Here is an 18,733-nt window from a genome sequence, read left to right as displayed (position 1 = left end):
CTCCTCCCAGGACGACCCGTGCCCGTGGCGTGCTGCAGCATGCTCACGCGAATGTTTGTTTCTCAAACCGAGCAGAATGAACAACTTTAACATGCGGAACAAGCCTTTATCTTTTTTGGCAAATTCTGACCCACGCTGAGGCACTTCAAACGACAGGTTCTCCTTTACTGAAGCCACCTGGCTGTAGGGGATTACGGCTTGGTTTATCAGTACAGCGTATATCTGCAACACACACATCCCATTGATGCAATGGAGATAAATGGGGTTAATGTGTTACTAGATGGGAACTATTGTCTAGACCAAGTGCTGCAGATTTACAGCTCAGAGAAGAAAGCAAACTTCAGATGCCTTGTATGCAATCAGTTTGAAAAGGTAAAGTCAATGCTAGTCATATCAGTGCTGCAGGACCTGCCAATTACCTCAGGTTTATGTGCAATCCGGTGTGACTGAATCTGTGGGCTTTTATGTGCACTAAGAAAAGGCAGCGTATTGCTAAACTAATGACTTTTATTTGTTCTGTGTTGCATTGAAGACCACTGAGCTCTGCTGAGCCCAAGGCAAGCCTGCAGGTTTTTGTTTACTGTGCCATAAAACTGGAAGGCAGCTTTGTGTCGGTGTTAATTGGTCTCTAATGGGTCTAATGGTTGGGAACGAGCAGGCTACCACTGTGGGGAAAAAGGTGCTGAAGAGCAGATGTATGTAACATGCCCTCTGTGTGTGATCGTGTGTGTGTGTGTTTGCACGTGTCCAATGTTGCGGCCTAATGAGCTGCTAAAGATCACGGTGAAGTGAAGGCTGTTAACAAGGTTACATTTCTGTAATTGTCATGTATGTGTCAGTGGCTGTTGGTTTGGTCATAAATACTATGAGTGAGTTTAAATGGTGGTTAATTCAGCAACAAACTATTAGATGAATTCAGATTTCAACTGGTCGGTGCAGGTTTACATTACAGTCATTTAGAAGATTCTTTCATCCAAAGCGACATACAATTCAGTATCTTTCTATACAATGTAGGCACAGCTACTGGCAGCAATTTTGGGTCTTGCTCAAGGACACATCGACATGCGACTACTGAAGCCGGAGCCGGGGATCGAACCGCCGAATCCTCTGATTGAAAGATGGCCCTGCTCTCCACTTAGCCACCTTCACCAATACCCCGGCTTAGGCAACGATTATGCAAAATCTACATCATAGGCGAGGAGTTCATTGGTTGAGATCTCAGCTTTGGTGCAACATTCAGTTTTTTGCCCTGGAAGTGGCTCATTGATAACTTTGCTCCATAGGGGGGATGGGCAGGAGACACTGCTGTCATTTTGGGAACTTCCTTTGCGTTACGTGGACCTGAGATCGGTTTTGAACGGGACGCCGGTGTTGGGTCCCCAGATGTGATTTGGTTTGCCCATCACGGAACTCTGTGCAACATGCTTGAACGGAAAATGCTGACAAAGCATGCCCAGTGAATGAAATGAGAAAGAGGACGAAGAATACCTCGGGGGACAAAGAAATCCTTCAGTCCTCACATTCTTGACCGGCGGAGTCTCCCTGGAGACTGAGAGGGGTGCTTTTGATTGACAGGTGCTGCCAGGCTGACAGAAGTAGATGTGGTAGAGCATCTGATGCTCAGACCTCTTATCGGTCATGCGGTCGCATCGGTGATGGTGGAAAATCTGCTCACATCGGTGAAGTCACCCAGCGGAGCCAACTGTTGATTTCCAAAGGAATGCACATCATATTTTTTAGTTCCTGCCTCTCTGTGTCTTGTGTTTGCATCGTTTGTTGACAACTGGAGTAACAGCAGTTTCACATTTCATCATGGAAACAAACGACTGCATGTTGGTGGGTGTTTTGATTCTGTCCCCCCCCCCCCCCTGTTATCATTTTCTATTATACAGCTGCCTGAACGGGTAATTACGGGTGTGGAGTGAGCCGAGCAACACTTAAGAGCCCCGGGGATAACGTAGCCAGCAAGCTAATTATGCTCAATGTTCAACAAGTCATTGATGCTGTGCTGTTGTTGTTTTGTTCATATCATCTACAGTACACCGCGTTATCGTCTCCTCCCCTACATGCATGTCCATTTGTTCAGGTTTACTCCCATGACAAGCTTGTTATGTAACTGTTCTTCATCAGACTGTGAGCAGCAAACCATCCATCCCCGGAAATGACCGTCACGCTTTTTTGCCCTTTTTGTGCAAATACCATAGACTGTATGTAAGGCAAATACAGACCCCACTGCACCACAAACACTGGATGGTGTCTCACATGTTTTAATGTTTTAAAATAGAGGTAAAACTGTTTTGATAATCTATAAATTGTTATTTTATGAGTAAAAATGCCAGCTTCTCAGTTGTTGCCTTTCTTTGTCTTAAGTTTTTGTCGTGGTTGGGCAATAAAAGTATTTTTTGAAGACTTCAGATTGGTCTTTAAGGTGTGATGGGTATATTTTTGACATTATACTGACAGAATAATCTGCAGATTATTAATGATTAAATAATGGAAACAATCGGTAGTTGCAGCCATACAGTGAATTTGTTACCGTTTGTCACTTGTTACTGTAGATTGAATTTGCTCTCGGTATCTGAGTGAGTACTGTAGTACTGGCCGTTAATTCTGCGTTTCTGTCTCCTATACTGGCTGGTGGTATCGCCTAACAAAGTCAACACATATGCTGTGTGATGAATGCTGGACTGTTTATGGCGAAACAATGACAGGAATCTAGCAATTGCCACAACTGGGCCTTTCGACTGTGAGTTACTCCCAAAACAAAGATGTATTGTACGTCTCTTTTAAGCACAGGACATTTCAGACCCAGTTGTTTGTTACCAGACAAAATATATGACGCTGCCAAAGGGTTACAGTGCAGCAACTTTTCTTCTCTTTCATTAAACCCTCTAGGCAAAACCCTATTTAACCCCTGTCAATGGGATGTGAGGCTGTTGAGGGGCCAAGGGGTCAGCTGAGGTCAACCCATAGTAACTATGAGTGTGTGGTTAGGGGGAGTTATCATCCATCTTGCTCTTTGTTCCCCCCTGTCGAACCTCATCACACATGTTGACCACTGTCGGGAAAGAAAGAAAGAAAGACACCGTTTTCTTTAGGCCATGAATTTAAATTCCGTTCCGAAGAGGCAGATGTTTGGATAACTTCAAAGTAGGGCTGTGAAGTTGTTTGGGATCAATTAGATTTTTTTTTTATCAGTTTTTATATTTACTTTTTCTTTTTTTTTTCAGTGTTTTAGCATTTTAAACACATACTTTTTGGTCAGAGCCTCTCCAGCCGTATCTGTGTTCCCATGTTAACTAAGATATAGATGCTAGTTTACTGGATTTTCCTGCAGAAAGTTTGATTGGAAGAAGTATTGATCAAACAATTACAGCTGAAACGAGTCAACTAATCGATTGGTCTTCAACAGAAAATGAATTACTCTTTTAAGTCGTTTATCAAGCAGAAACTGCAAACATTTGATAGCTTTTGGATTCTCAAATGTGAGGATTTGCGACCTTTCCTTGAAAGTCTGAAATTATAGCCAATTGAGTATGTTCGGTTTTTAGATTGTCGGTTGGCCAAAACAAGAAATAGAAATGGGCCACTCTTTTATTTTTTAACAAATTTTATAAACTTTTATAGACCAAACAATGAATTAATCAATGGACAGTTTTTTTGAAAATAATCATTAGTTATAGCCCTAAAAACAAAGGCTAGATCTTGTGATGTAAAGAGCAGAGGTCGATCGATTAGTGGATTTTTAAAGGCCGATATAATAATATTAGTTCGGAGCAAGAAAAAGCTGACAGACAATTAATGGGTAGATACCGATAGTGTTGCGCTACATTGAGAGCTAACTTTTGTGTGGAGAATTAAACTCAAGACGGGTCAGGTATGACGTGAGTACCACTTGTCATGTTGTTGTAAAATCAGCTGTTCCCAGGATGCAAAGTTTTGACATCCATTTTCTAACACTATCCCCAGATTGATGCATTAAAGTTGTTTTCATAGTCAAACAATCTAAATAATACTATTTAAAAACAGAATTTAAAGTCTGTCGGCCGGAGCTCACTGAGCGCCAGTCTGTTGTTTAGATTATTATCAGAAATGAACCGCATTCGCACACTGATATTTTAAGCAAAAGTGGCCCTAATCATGTGAATGGAGCCTCTATGTGAAACGGCGATGGACACCCCTGAGTGACTGGTGGCGGCTGTGCTGACTATCGGAGCTCAGTTCCGCCGATAGCGATAGTCTGCATAATGTCCCATCGGCGCCGATTAATCTGCCAAACCAAATAATCCGTCGACCTCCAGTAAAAAGCCTGGGGAGCTCGATCCTTCAACTGAGACGGATCAGCTGATTGCTTTACAGGCAAGCGCTCTAAGCTGCCTGACACCTGCAGCCAACACTCACACACAGACACACAAATCCACCTATGCCATTCCCCTATGTCCTAGTCCATATTACTGAGCGCTACTATCTTAATCCGCTCTGATTTTTGAGTGGTTCTTGAAGAAAGGGTAGCGCACTGAAACCCCATGCTCTCCTCTCCCAGCCCCTTCCCTTCCCCCCACTCAGCAGCTCCCTTGCCTCCTCACCCTCCACCCTCGCTGCCTCTGCTCCTCCCTAGGGCTTGCCTGATCACTGTTTCGGTGTCTGTGTGCGCCAGGTGAGCTCTGTCTAAACAAATCCTGCCTCCCACTTGTTTTGTCTACTGCGGTTGGAGGCAGGCGGCTCGGCGGACAGCGAGGGCCCGGCATAAGGCTGCTTTTCTCTCCCGACTGAATAGAGAGGGGGGAGCTGCTGCTATTCAAAGGGCGCTCTCTGTGAGCGAGTTCCCGAAGGAGTGAAGTGTCAAGACATTTTGATTCATTGCGTGATGGTATCACAACACAGAGTTGTTGGGTGTCAACGAGGGAGGGAGTTCTTTAATAGCGTGTATTGTTTTGAGACGCACTGAATCTACAAACCACTTGTGTGGCGCTTCAGACATTTTTGAACAGGTTTGAACTATAAATTTTTTGGTTTGTTAAATCCACCACATTGTTTTTATAGACGGGAGGGTTTTTGTCGGGGTTTCCAAACGTTGCATCAAATCTGAATCTAGTTTAGAATCCGCTTATCAAATCTAAATCCTTTTAAATCCCTTCTAAAATCCCTTTAGGTGTTGCTTTTTTATAATATTTAAGTGACAACAGTTATAGATAACAGTTAAGACCCACAACTCAGAGATTAACATTAACATTTATCAACAAAGAAAGAGAAAGGACATACAATATCAGATTCAACACAATTTGTGTTAGTGTGAGATGAATTGATCCAGTTTCTTCTGCTGGATCTAAAAGAGAACCAGCTGTCAGAAACCAACCAACTCAAGGTTATTTAAACTGAGACATAATTGAGACTGAAGTTTGTCCAGCTTCACAATACAGACAAGTTTACATCTAGAATGCGTAGAATTTATTGCCGACATTTGAAACATCATATCCAGCCGCTTGGTACTAACACGACGTCCACATTCTCATAAGTAAAGTACAAATGTGACGCTGAAGAGTTCTTGGGTGCATGTGATGTAGATAAACTGCTGGATTGTGTGCGCTCCTGTATGCATTCATGGCACAGGGGTTGCCATACAGTGGGAGCGTGCGGTTGTGTAATTTGAAGCGGAAGTCTGGCACAACATGATGGCGATGAAAGACTGTGTTAGTTCCTCCCCCTGGATACAATAAGTACATAAACAAACACACACATCAAGCAACAATGCGGTGCTGGTGATGAGAGGTGAGTGTTTACAACAGGAAACAACTCTTCCCCTCTGCTCCCCTTCAGCGTGAGGAAATTACATTACCCCACCTCACACCGTAATAGACACGGGCCTTTTAAAGACTTATTAAAACGTTGTTGAATTTGAGCTTCTTTCTAATGGATTTACTTTTTTTTTGACTCCAACAACCAACGGGCTGAAGGGGCTTCAGGACAAAGCTTTGAACACAAACGTGTTGACAAGATTAATGTGAAAGTTAGTTGAAACGAGCTTTGAGTCAAGTCTCGGCACCAACGCCATATTAACCACCGTGCACCAATCGAAATGTGTTTTTGTCTCATTGCCAGGATGTGTGTGGGAAGGCAGCACATCCTGACTGAGGTAATGCTTAATTAATGATTCGGCTGCTGGTAATATTAAACTAAATGAAGTCCCGGTATGTCAGTTATGTCCTGGTACCACAAAAACAACAGAAACACATTTGTCAGCATGTGAGCACTTTCACTGTGTTATATATCAGTATATCAAGTGATTCTGTTGCCGTCCCACAGAGCTTCCAATGGGATGATGTTCTGTTCTCTTTGTGCAAAGAGAATGCTACTGTTAATGTGTGTTAGTTCTATTTTTTCAATATAAAACGTAGAAAATGGTCGACAAGTTATTGCAGAATTTATTGGCGTGGACAAAGTGTCAAAAGTCTCAACCACTTGTTTAGTTTGGGCCGCTGTGAAAAGTTATTCGGGACCAAACAACGGCTCCAACTATCTCCACTATCTATTGGTTACACTTGTTGTCTTTTTGATTCTTCACAGTTTGATTCGTTTGTACACCCTCTGTCGTTTCGGAGAATAATGCAGCACATATAGGATAAACGCCTCCGCTCCTTCTCGGGCGCCATCTGCAGAAGCTCGCGCTACGGCGCCATGAGCGAGTATAAACAAAGCTGAAGTGCTTGTGTGTCTTACTCGGACTCTCTGATGAGTGATATTTAGTGCCCACACTGTAACTATATCCGCTGTGCCTGACTGAGAGCATGTGAATGCTGGCTTGTGTTGTAAAGCGCTTTAAATGGTCGCTAAGACAAGAAAGAATATAAATGCAGTCCATTTACCATTTAATATTGTGGTACAAGACTTTTCTTTTTCATTCAGTTTCTATGCACCTATATGTTGTTATTATTATAAGTGGCAGTGTAATAATCCGAATAAAGCTTGTAGCCAGTTATACCTTGCGTGACCTCTTTGATTTTGCGACGTGTGTTCATGTAGTGCTGATGAAGCAGGATGACAGTCGGTAACTTAATAACTGAATAACAGCTCTTGGTTCATTTAAAAAAAAAAATAAATCTAAAACAGTCCAGAAGAAAAAAGTTTTCTTCTCTAAATCAAATAAACCAAACTACATGTGTGAAGCAGCCTTAGGGTCTCACCAATGTACTGTCCTGTAATGGGGTGTTATCAGTGTGTTGACTGAGGGCTTCCATAGGCTGTGAAAAATCACTATAATCTGAGTGAGAGTAGGTGTCACCTTTTTTAAACAGCGTCTGTCTCCAACCTGGTTTTTTTGGGGGAAACTCCCAAAATAAACTCAAAATGACCTACGTAGGCTGTGGATGAGCTCTAACTACCAGCTGAACAAGGCTGTGTGTCTTAATCAAGGCTCACAATCAACCCGTAATATGATAATCATTATTTAGCATAGATTTCTGTCAATCCCTAAAACCACCCAAATGTCTAGTAATAACTGTTATTGGGGAGAGAAGAGGGGTCTAACTCCTAAAGCATTTTACTGCAAAGATGCATATGTAGACATCGCAGGTGTGTGTTTGCACTTGCCCTCTCTTGCATGGGGGAGGTGTAAGAAGCCCCAAAGAAAACACCGTGAAACGTGTGAGGGAGATTCTTTAGTGACACCCCGGTGCTGTTGCATGCAGCTGCAGTTTAGCGAGCTGTCCTCACATCTCTTGTTTAGACAACAATCGTGCGGTTAATTAAGAATGCAGTCTCATTTGTCATATTTTGAGCACAGGCAGGTATTTTTTACCAGAGAGAGTTTGTGTTCTCGTTGGGAATCAGATAAGCAGTTGATACCTGCTGCTGCAAGCACAAAGGGTTGCACCACGCGTTTAAAGGATGAAACTGAGCTGTAAACAGAAACAAGTTAGCGAGAAAGAGACTGGTGGGCGTGTGCACATGTCCTCCCCACTTGTGTGCAGGCTGCTGAATTATGCTCTCAGCGAGCCCCATGACACACACACGCTGAAAACCAGCGCACACACCTTTTCTGCTCCTGCATCTCAGAGAATGTCAACCATGCTTTGATGCCCCTCCTCCTCCCCTCCTCCTCCCCTCTTGTCTCCCTTTTTTTTCGGTGTTTCTCTCTGTTTCCTGGGAGCTGATTTATGTTTGGTTTAGGAGTCAACATGTCCGCCTTGATCCGGCTTCCTTTTTATCCTTTCTTCCTCCATCCCTCAATCCTCTCTTCCATCTTCACCTCATGCTTTGTTCGGAAAGGGAGAAGAACGTTTTGAACACCATTAGTTTTTATGGTTTGATTAAACCCCTAGAGGCAAAGAGAGAGAGAGAGAGAGAGAGACAGCAGGGAGAGATGGAGAGGTAGAGAGCGAGCAAGAGAGATGGAGAGGTAGAGAGGTGGGGCATAGAAGGGCCAGTCTGAACAAGGAGGCATTGTGTAGCCCCCCAACTGTGTCGGACTGACAGTCTGCATTACAACACGCTACAGCAGCCCGCTCCCCAAAGCACTGCTAATCTGTTGCTTACTGGCCCCTCTGGCTAGCTCAGGTAAGGGGGGAGGGAACCGAAGAGAGATTTTCTCTTGTTCTTTCCATGTTTAAGCCCCAAAAAAACATGGACCGCATTTGTTCCATTTGCAGCATAGCGTCGACCTAAAAAACAAGTCTTGCTATAGCTGGAAGTTGAAAATGTGTATGACAGAATCCATTATTAGATTTATCTTGACTATTTCATGGCACTGGGCTGTTGGCTGATTGGTTGGTGGAACTTCTGGTGAGATGTCATTGGTTGTTTTGCGATGAATTGCGATACGAGTAACTTTTTGGTCAGAGATTCATCCTTACTTCACAGACGGGCTTTGAGAAAATGCTGACCTCAGCATGCTAACATGGTCACCATGAGATTAACATGCTGATGTTTAGAGAGGAAAATGTTTTCTGGTCACAATTTAGTTAAGCATGTTAGCGTTTGCTTATAAACTCTTAACACAAAGCACAGCTGAAACTGACGGGAATGCCATTTGTTTTGCAGGTGCTTGGTCATAAACTAAAATATTGGATGAATTCATCCTCTTGGGTACCAAATGTAATGGCAATCCATCCAATAGTCGTAAGGCTAGCAAACCCACATCATATTATTTAAACTTGAATAGGATGGTTTGGGTTTTTTGGTTGCCAGACTAGAGACTAATGACATCACACACCAGGCTCTATGAGGGCAATAAGCATATCATTTGAAAAGAAACGAGTAGAGATTTATGAAAATAATCGTTAATTATGGTGCGGTAGTTGTACAGCAAAGGGTTTATGTGTAGCAGCGGATGTTATACAAATCGAGACTTTACATTCAACAGGCGAGCAGAGTTTTACCCAATGAGACCCCGGTTACTTGGTAGCTACAAAAACAAACTCTCTGTGAAACTCAGAATGAATAGGGCAAGGTAAGCTTTCACATCCAGTCTGGTCATTCCTGCAGATACGTCTGGGTTTGTTGTAAATGGAAGGGGATCTCTCCCTGCTAAGTCCCATTAGACATGCTGCAGACGGCTTTTCCCTCCCTCAGCTCCTTAGGAGTTGTTCTATTGCTTGTTTTCACAGTGCAGCCCCCCGATAAGCTTGTTAATTCCCCAAAAAGCTCGACCTCTGAGTGCCCACCCACTTCTACCTCTTTTTTTTTCTCAAAGGAAATACCTCTATTTTTTCACAGCACATGCTCGAACCTTGATAGAGGTACGCTGCCTTCTGTTGGTGCATTAAAACTCATTACATTAAATGACGGAGGAGGAAGGCTACTGGAATTGAGGCCAGGGCAGCCAGGGTGTAAAGAAAGAATAGAGTTGCACAGTGTGAGAGTGTGGGGTTGTGGAGGTAAAAGTCACAGTGATTTTCTGCATCAATAATGTTAGCTGGTTGTGCAGCACTAAAGCTAGGAAAAAGGCAAACGAGTAGCAATTGTTAATGAATAATTACTTAATATAAAAAAATGTAACTTTAATGAATAACTCAATTATGAATCATAAGGTTAAAGATTCTTAATCATCGTTATTCTCACGTTTCAGCATTCTTTATCTTCATTTTAGCCAAAGGGTACAAACCTGTACAAAAAGTCAAGAAACATTGCTTACAGAATGTGAGGCTTACTGGAAAAATCACGTGTTACAGAAACCTTAAAATGATTCTGCAGTGATTATGGATTCACGTTCAGATTCTGGGTTAAATTTGGAGGAATTCTGAAACTTTGGCGAAATATTTTGCTGCCAATTGCATCAATGAAACTTTCCAAATTTGCTCCTGTTTCAGTCTGCGCTTCTCACACTGGCTTCTTCTCCTTAGCGATGGCAGCTGACACTCATGGGTATCAAAGTACCTATTCTTTTAGTTATTTACCGAAGATTTGTTTACTTTTTAATGAGAGGGGATTAGTTCTCCAGCAGAATCAGGTTCTTTGAGAGCTCCCTTAAAGAGCAGACTCTAAATGTATATAATTTACTATAAATGGTTGAGTCCTTAGCGTTTGTCTGACTGAACTGCACAACAGCAGTGAAAAGAAGTGAAAGGAGATGACCTTTCTGTCACAAGCTGTCTTCTCTAAGCCTTAGGCTACCACTGCCCCACCCAACAATCACTTAAATCCAATCCGCTGTGGTGAGGACGACTGATGAAAGGTACATCTGTCGTTCACTTTGTGGCAATAAAGCTCACACACTCATGCATCTGTCTGGTGTCTGCCAGACTGGTCAGTGACGAGGCAGTCTGGATGCCACCCAACTCTCCCAGGCCATAAAAGTGACCATTAAAATGACAGATTCCTCTTCCTCTGGCTCTCTCCGGCCATCTCCCTGTGTCTTTCTTTCTGTCACACACTTTTTCTGTTTGTCTCTGTGGGCGTCTGGACATGTATCCAAACATCAGGGAGGCTGTTCTCGAAACCTCTGTGCCCATCACTCTTTCACCCCTCTGACCCCCCGCACCCCATCCCAGCAATGATGAGGAACACACATGTGCAGAGAGAGACTCAGAGTAAAAACGTCCTCTCGCCTTGTGCCCTTTGACCCCCCGGGGGTCATAAGGAGAGGCACGTGCTAACAGAGTTCATGAGAGGGCTTGGGCGGGACCCGTGTTTAGTTCTTTGGGGACTCCCTAGGGTAGACTTAGATGGCCTCTCCCCAGCCCGGCAGATGTTTATTACCCGGTCACCCCCTCAGGATGAGCTTAGACAACAGACCCACAGGTGGACGTCCTCCTATTGTCTGTTAGAAGTAAGCTGACGCTGATATCCTGAAATATCAACCGCTGTCTTTCTGCTAACATGACTAAGTTATTAGCCTAAGCTTCTCTTGTGATTTCATTCCAGCCAAACCAGAGCATACAGTTCTCATCCCGCCTGATACAATTTTTGACTTAGCTTGTGACATCCCTCGAGTTCTCTCTATTCAATTCCCCTTTCTTGCCTTTTCCGGGCAGATAAAACTCCACCTTGTTGCAGTAAACAACTAAAGCAAACGAGGTTGTTTCGTCTAATATCATTTTCACATGACATGCAGTTATAGTTATCCAGCATTTATTATTGCAATGTGTTCATTTTTTCATTTTAATGTTTAGCAGGACCAGTTTTGTGCAGCCCAATATTCGTTGGGACAACATTTAATGTAATGTAAGGTCAGATAATCAACATCGTCGCATTAAAAATATCCTGGATTTATTCTGTGTCACTGCATCAGTCTCAAAGGGGGAATCCCTTTAAGGCCCATTGGCCATAATACACACACAGCCCATTATAAGCCTGGGAGACTGCTGCTGTTGGAACTGGTACGTCAGAGTGTGAGCAAATAAATATGCAGTGTTCAGGAAAGCTGGGGGGCTGGGTGTGGAAGTTTGCTGATCATGTCCAGCAGGTTGAAGTTCGTGGGCCTCTGCATGCCTCTGTGGGTTTATGTGTATATGCATATGTGAGTGTGTGTGTTTGTGTGTGTAGGTGTTCGAAAGATAAGCCATCGGGCAAGCACAGTGATTGTGTTTGTGTCTCCGGTTTAATGACTTCAGCTGCTCGGGCTCCGGCCCTTGTCTGTTGGGAGAGGAAATGGGATAATAGCAACTCGGGCCATTCAAATTAAGGAGACTATCACCGGAGTATCTTGATACACGCCATACCGCAAGCCCATGTGGTGATTTAAAAAAATGGATAAACATGTTAGCATGCACTCATCTCCTGCCTCTAGATTCTTACACCGCAGTATTTCAGTGAACTAAATCTAAACATGTAAATGAGGTTTGTTTGTCATGGCCGATGGACTGGAAAGGGTGAGAATGAATGCAGAACCTTAATGTTGAATGCACCAGGATGGCCCATGTTAATGCACATGGTTTAACCCCTGTGAATCTCCACAGCCCGCTACATCATGAGTCAGATTCACCTCTATTGGCTCAAAGAACACAGTAAATCTTGCTTTAAGTATAAGCAGAGCCCTCATATTTTCTCCAATTCTCAGTTTACTCGTCCTCTATCATGTTGTTTTTCTCTATGAGGTTTTTGCCACACTCTTCCGAAAGCAACGTGTGAAACGCATGCTGGGTTTGTATCCTGGGGAAAAGGGGAGGATACTCTTTAGTGTGAAGTCAAAGACCAACGCTAGGGTTAAATCCAGCGGACCAACCTCATGTCATTAAGCCCCCTCAGCTGACACCCCCACCCCCCAAAAAAACTGTGTACAGTGTGTGTGTGTGTGTGTGCGCTAACATGTTACTCTAAGTACTCTAGGAATCCTGCACCTCACTCACTTCAACAGCCGTCACGTGCCGCCCATTAATGCTGTCAATACAATACAGCCCCCACTTCTCGCACACACTTTTCCACTTGTTCTGCACATCACCATGCTACCAATGAACTAAAAACACAAATAACTAATATATTATTATATATTAAAGCTTTTATTAACTGTGGATCAAATGACTATGTGTTATGTAGCAGGAGTCACTCATAGTGGAAAAACCTGCAGAGCGTTATCACCCAACCGTGCTCTACAAACCCTTATGTCATCTTTCAGCTCATGCTGTGTACAAAGTGGCTTTGCGGATGTGAGCAAACAAAATGATAGACCATCAAATATCGAGATCACGACAATCCATCAAATATTAGCTCTGAACCAAAATGGCAAGCTAGCGCATGTTTGTTCAAATTCATGCACAAACATCTTAGATTGTTTCCCTCAGCACTTACAGCTGCACTTGAAATGTCTTTAAATGTGCAGTATCCTCGATTAGTTTAAAAGGCAATCCGGCTCTAACTCAAATCTAACTGTTTAGGTTTGAGCAACATATCTCGCTGCTCTTTTTCTGCCCCATTGCGCGATTAGCAAGAAAGTAGGCTAATCCAAAACATGACCATAGCAGCACGACTAATGTATTGTAAGCAGAGGAATGCAGTGTATTTTAGGAATGCATTTTTTTTTTTTTTGGACCCAAATCTGAACGGCTTAGCAGTTAGCACTGGCATCTTTACAGCAGCCGCTGGTCGTAGCTTTCCTTTGGCATCGTGTCCATCGTGTAGCGGTGTGTCCTTTGTGGCGTCCGTGTGAACTTTTGCTCCGTTTTCTTTTCATGTTTGAGGTCTCATTTCATGTCGACACACCTCATAAACCTGTCTCATTCAGCTATCGTATATTCAGCTCAAGTTCAGGTAAGAAGAGGTGACTGCAGAGTTTTGACGACGTATGATTTAGAACCAGTGGTTGCTTTATCTAAACTCCATGCCGTGCTCCAGGCCCTTGTGCCGCCTCTGTGGTCTGAGGAGAAAAGTAATTACTACAGGGCCTAAAGCCACCAGCTTTGGCCTTTGGACCTCTGCTGCCACATCCTGTAAGCAGTGGCTTCACTTTTAAAGGATCCCTTAGCTTTCTTTCTCCCGACCAGTACGCTGTCTTTCTCTTCTCTTGCCAATTAAAACCACTTCCCTCTCGACATCTTTTCACTTTTTGAATTAACACTTGATTATGTAGCAGGTGTCTCTTTGGATTCAGCATGTCTTTATCTACCACTTTCCTTCTCCGTCACTTATCTTCTTCTCTTCTTTTCATAGTCCTCTTCATCTCCACCAGCCTCCTCTAGAGTGTCGCCAGAGCGCGGCGAGCGTCTTTGAGGGGAAACCTCCGCTCTTCCCAGTAATCACCACTTAAAGGGAATTCCTCCTCCAGCAGCAGGCCTGCAGTCCTGCATCTTTGAACCGTTGATGGTTTGATGGCTATAATTTGCCTAAAATAACACCAATAAAGTCATGAAGCTGTAAATGCCTAAATACCTAATGTACCAAGATGAAACACAATACAGCCTTTTGATTTTGTAGCTTTCAAGAATGTCTTGGTTCCTTACTTTCTATGGAATGTGCTTTGAGGAGTTGTTGCAGATACATCTGTATTGTTCTACATACATGATCTATTTAAAGCGGTTGTAGTTACAACTACTATGCCTGCTGATTATCTCTAAAATACAATTTAAACTGGAACCTTTGAGCCACTAAGCTAAGATGTAATCTTCTACTATTCTGCAATATTAATCATCGTTGCCCAATGCAAGAGGCTTTACAAACATTACCTCACAAGCAACATAAAATCCAGTTAAATGAGTAAGCAGTTGAATAATAAGCAGCATTAAGCCGGCGCTATTATAACACCTCAGTAATACATTGTTCATGCTCCAGCCAATAGGAGGAGGTGGCATCTTTCAAAAGCAGGGGAAAGCCCTGAGCATGAGTAACAAACTCCACCTGAACTGCCTCTGGAGTCAAACCGTCCCCCTTCTCCTCTCTCCTCTCTCCTTTCTCTTCCTCCCTCCTGCCCCTCGGTTCATGTTAGAAATACCTGTCGCTCTCATTTCGTAGCAGACACTGAACACCTCAGCTTAGTGGACCATGAAGAAAGTGAATAACAGCTTCCTCTTGGTCTGCCCCGAGAGGAGAGACAGGTACGATTGCAGTGGGAGCTCCAGCTGGGAAAATGCACGTTATATGGAAGTAATAAAGAAGCATATTTACCCACAATCGGCTGTAAATTTGCATTGGTATGTGACCTGCACCAGGTTGAGTCTAATCAGTGAATCCCAGGGAGGAAAGCCTTCTCCCAACAGGCCTCGCTCTGTGTCATGTTGACACAACACAGCGGCCCGTCACTAATCTCCATCATACCTGACCTCTCCACCGATGGGTCAGACTTTAGGGTCATCACATGACCACAAATGAGGCGCTAACATTCACAAGGGCCTCCCACTCTAGCGTTGCAATTGGCTGAAAGATTACGCCTACTGACAGGTTAAATCGCATCATATGACAAGTTCCCATCTGTGTTGGATGATGGATACAAAAAGCAGGTGCTCGTCGTCTGCGCCTATGTTTATAACAAATCCCTATGCTGCTTGTGCAGAGATTAAATGGACCGTGCGCACCTTTCAATCCAGTTCACGACAAAAGCAATCCTGTTTGTACACGAACAGGAATCGCGTCCGCAAACCTCCTGCCTTTTAATGACCGAATAAACACAACAGCAGACATAATAGTGCGGTGCTTTTGTCAAGGGAAAGGGCAGAGAGCTAGTTAAGGAAGGAGTCTGGTCCCACATGAAAAGAGACAGGGAGGACGAGAGACGCCTGGGTGTTCCTCCTGCATTGTTCAGCCTTCTGCCTCTGAGGGACACCTGTCATTGGCTGGGCGGTATACACAGGTGCCTCAACCCCGCCTGATTTGTTGGTCTTGAAAGGAGTCTTCAGTCAACAGGTAGCATGAAGGGAACAATAGTCATGATCCTGAAGAAGACATAGAGAGAGAGAGAGAGTGGGAGGAGGGTGGGATGGCTGGAAAAGAAAAATGGATTCTTCAGAAAGCACCTGAGGGTTTGTGTGAGATAATCTGTTTGCTTTTACCCACAATCCCTCTTTGTATGGCGGAGGAAGGCGTATGTGTGTGTGTGTTTTTGGTGATCCCTCTCTCCAAGAAACTCCTCCTCCAAGTGGCCTGTGCAAATTCAATCATCCACCTTCATCCCTCTCCGTTTCACCCTCTTCATAACCTCGGCCATTTCCATGGTTACACCGCTGTACCCGAGGCTCGGTATAACTGGAGGGCTGCGCAAACTCGTGGTCTCTCATGGCACGGGCGCTTTGCCAAGAACCAGCCTTGATAATGTGATACTGTTACCCCAGTGCACCACACACCCTGGCCTCAAGAGCCAAGCGCTGCGGCTTGTTCCTGCTTTGTTTGTGTTGACGTTTTCTATACGTGTGTGTGTGTGTGTGTGTGTGTGTGTGTGTGTGGTCTCACTGCCAGGGGGAATGCCAAGTTCCCTCTCACCCTGTGTGGAATGTGGCAGACCTGTGTGTAAGCCGCAGATCACTGTGGGAGGGGGAGCAACTAGTTAAGCCCACAAGACTGAAAGAAAGAATCAAAATTTCAATAAGTGACGCCATAAGTGCAAGTTCTGAATCGGACTGCCTTAAAATTTTAAAGTGGGTCATTCACACATTAAGTCGAATAAAGAGAACATGTTTCATCATTCAAATCCAAACACCTACATGTTCATATACCAGATCTTATTTCAGGGATCCAATTTCTATGATTTGATTGCAGGATGATGCATATGACCTAGTTTGGATCAAATGCATAAATAAATACAGGTAATTAAAACTAATTGAGCTGTAATGTAAAGGAAGCTGCTGTATCTAGTTCACACACTGATCATTTTGAAATAGGATTGCTTGTGCACCTGTTCTCCATTTTTACAACCCAGCCACAGGTGGAAACCTGTTACTGTGAGCAATGGTGGTTTAATAACCATCTCTATTTAGAGAGGCCGACCTTTCAAAGCCGGAGAATGTCTCTTGTTTCCCTTCCTTCTTTTAACTGTGGCCATGGTGATAAGGGGACAATGTGTGTGTTTTGTGTCTACCCATGTGTGTACGTGCATGTGTGCTAACGTGTGTGTTAGAGAACGCTGTTATTTCCTCTTCCCGACCCAAACACTAACCAAATACAGATAATTGAATCACAGTGTGTCCACTTAGCAAGAGTGTGTGTGTGTGTGCGTGTGTTTACCTCTCTGTAAATGTGTTTGCAGAGCACTTAGAAGGAAGCTTGAGCTCGCGTTGGAAGTTGTTTTCAGTTGATAAAATAGTCAAAATAATTGCATGTCTCAGCATGAGTTTGATTTATTTATAATAACCTGGATGAATTTGGAAACGGAGACATTTGAGAAGCTAAGACTTAAAAGAAAAGTGTTTGTTTCTCCTCTGCTGCAGCCAGCAGATAAATGTTCCAGATAACTTCAGAAAGACATTATGGGACAGTGGCCGGTGGATCAGCTCGCTCCTTTATCTGTGATTTCCTTCTCAGCGTCTGGAATGTCAATGGTGGCTTTGTGATGGCCTCAGTTCTCCCGAGTGACTGACTGGCTGACTGGCAGCTCTCAGAGACTCTTAATAGGAAAGTAGAATTAGCCGAGAGACTTCAGTGTTTTAAAAGAATGAGAGCTTTTATGTGATTTGAGGCAGCCTCCAAGGTTAAATGAAAGTTCACGCGGTGCTTGTTCCAATAAATGGTTTGTATAATGCTTCTATTGACAGGCTTGATACCAGCTGGTTGTGTGTAGTACAAGTAAACATAGTTACTGGCAACATACGAATAGAAATTGCAGATGAAAGCGTTAACAAAGACAGCTCCGTGATGTATCAGAGGCTTTAGGTCGCTTTTTAGTGGTAGCGTTCTGCCGAGCTATGCCTCAGAATGCTCTCAGAACTCTGTTGCCAATCTATGGAAAAGGCCCAGTGAGGATGTGTGCGTGCGCTGCATCCTGGTGGGAGAAAGTGTAATAATGTCAGGCTTTAAAAAATCATCCTTGTCAGGTATTTTTTAATATCAACCAGATAAGTGTATGTTCCGCAGCCATGACCGGAGGGCTGACGCTAACAGCTAAATGAGCTTTAGCTTTACCCTCTCTGTGCTATTGTGGTATTCTAGGCCTGGAGGTGTCTTCTACATGTAGGCAGTGATCTGTCAGGGCTTGCTGATATGCAGCTCCGGCATATGTCCGTGGAAACACTTAATCTTTGAACAAATAAGATCACAAGAGACCGTAGCATGCTGCCAACCCACTCTGCATATGATGGTAGAATGAAATGAGGGATTAAATGGTAATTAGGCTTGGGCAATGCAAAGCATGTTGTAACCATGCCAAGTAAGCATTTTCCTCCTTGTTGGTTCCAGCTTATTGAAATAAAACCATACAGCTTAAGGAAGCACATATAATGCAAGTCATGCCAAAGGGCTCAAGACATTGTCAATGTTTTGTGCATGTCGTGATCGACTGAAGTAACAGCTGATTTGGCATTTTGCTGTCTCATAGGTTACCTGTCCAAAGTGTTGAGGAACTACACCGAGCAGGCCTGTGACGGAGACTTCCTGTCTGTTCGCTGCCCGCCCCGCACCACCATCACCATCCAATCAGCTTTCTATGGAAGGAGAGGCGCCTCTGACCGCCTACAGTGCCCTCAGACCTACCAGGCCCTCCTAAGTTCTTATAACGGCCAGGAGGATGACCGATATTGTTCTGTGTCCACCGCACTACAGGTTAGTAACTAAGCTCACACCTGGTAGCGTTTTGTGTCAGAAAAGGAACATTTTGTCATCATTTTGGTTACTTTTCTTCTTTTTTTAATAAGTTGTACCCAAAGTTAATAAGAGTTTTCCTAAG

General features: G+C 43.7%; 1 protein-coding gene across 1 annotated transcript in view; it reads left to right on the top strand.

Annotated features, from left to right (window-relative positions):
• Nucleotides 1-18,733, top strand: part of eva1aa (eva-1 homolog A, regulator of programmed cell death a) — a gene marked incomplete at its 5' end in the record, with an annotated part of 66,592 nt that overhangs the window by 400 nt on the left and 47,459 nt on the right. The window contains one exon of the mRNA XM_079180000.1: nucleotides 18,386-18,609. Coding sequence (XP_079036126.1) covers nucleotides 18,386-18,609 — 224 coding nt within the window. The remainder of the gene's footprint in view (nucleotides 1-18,385; nucleotides 18,610-18,733) is intronic.

This window comes from Pholis gunnellus (assembly GCF_910591455.1).
Source record: "Pholis gunnellus genome assembly, chromosome: 19".
In the NCBI taxonomy this organism is placed as follows: domain Eukaryota; kingdom Metazoa; phylum Chordata; class Actinopteri; order Perciformes; family Pholidae; genus Pholis; species Pholis gunnellus.
Note: the sequence above shows the minus strand (reverse complement) of the source record. Positions and strands in the feature narration are given on the sequence as shown.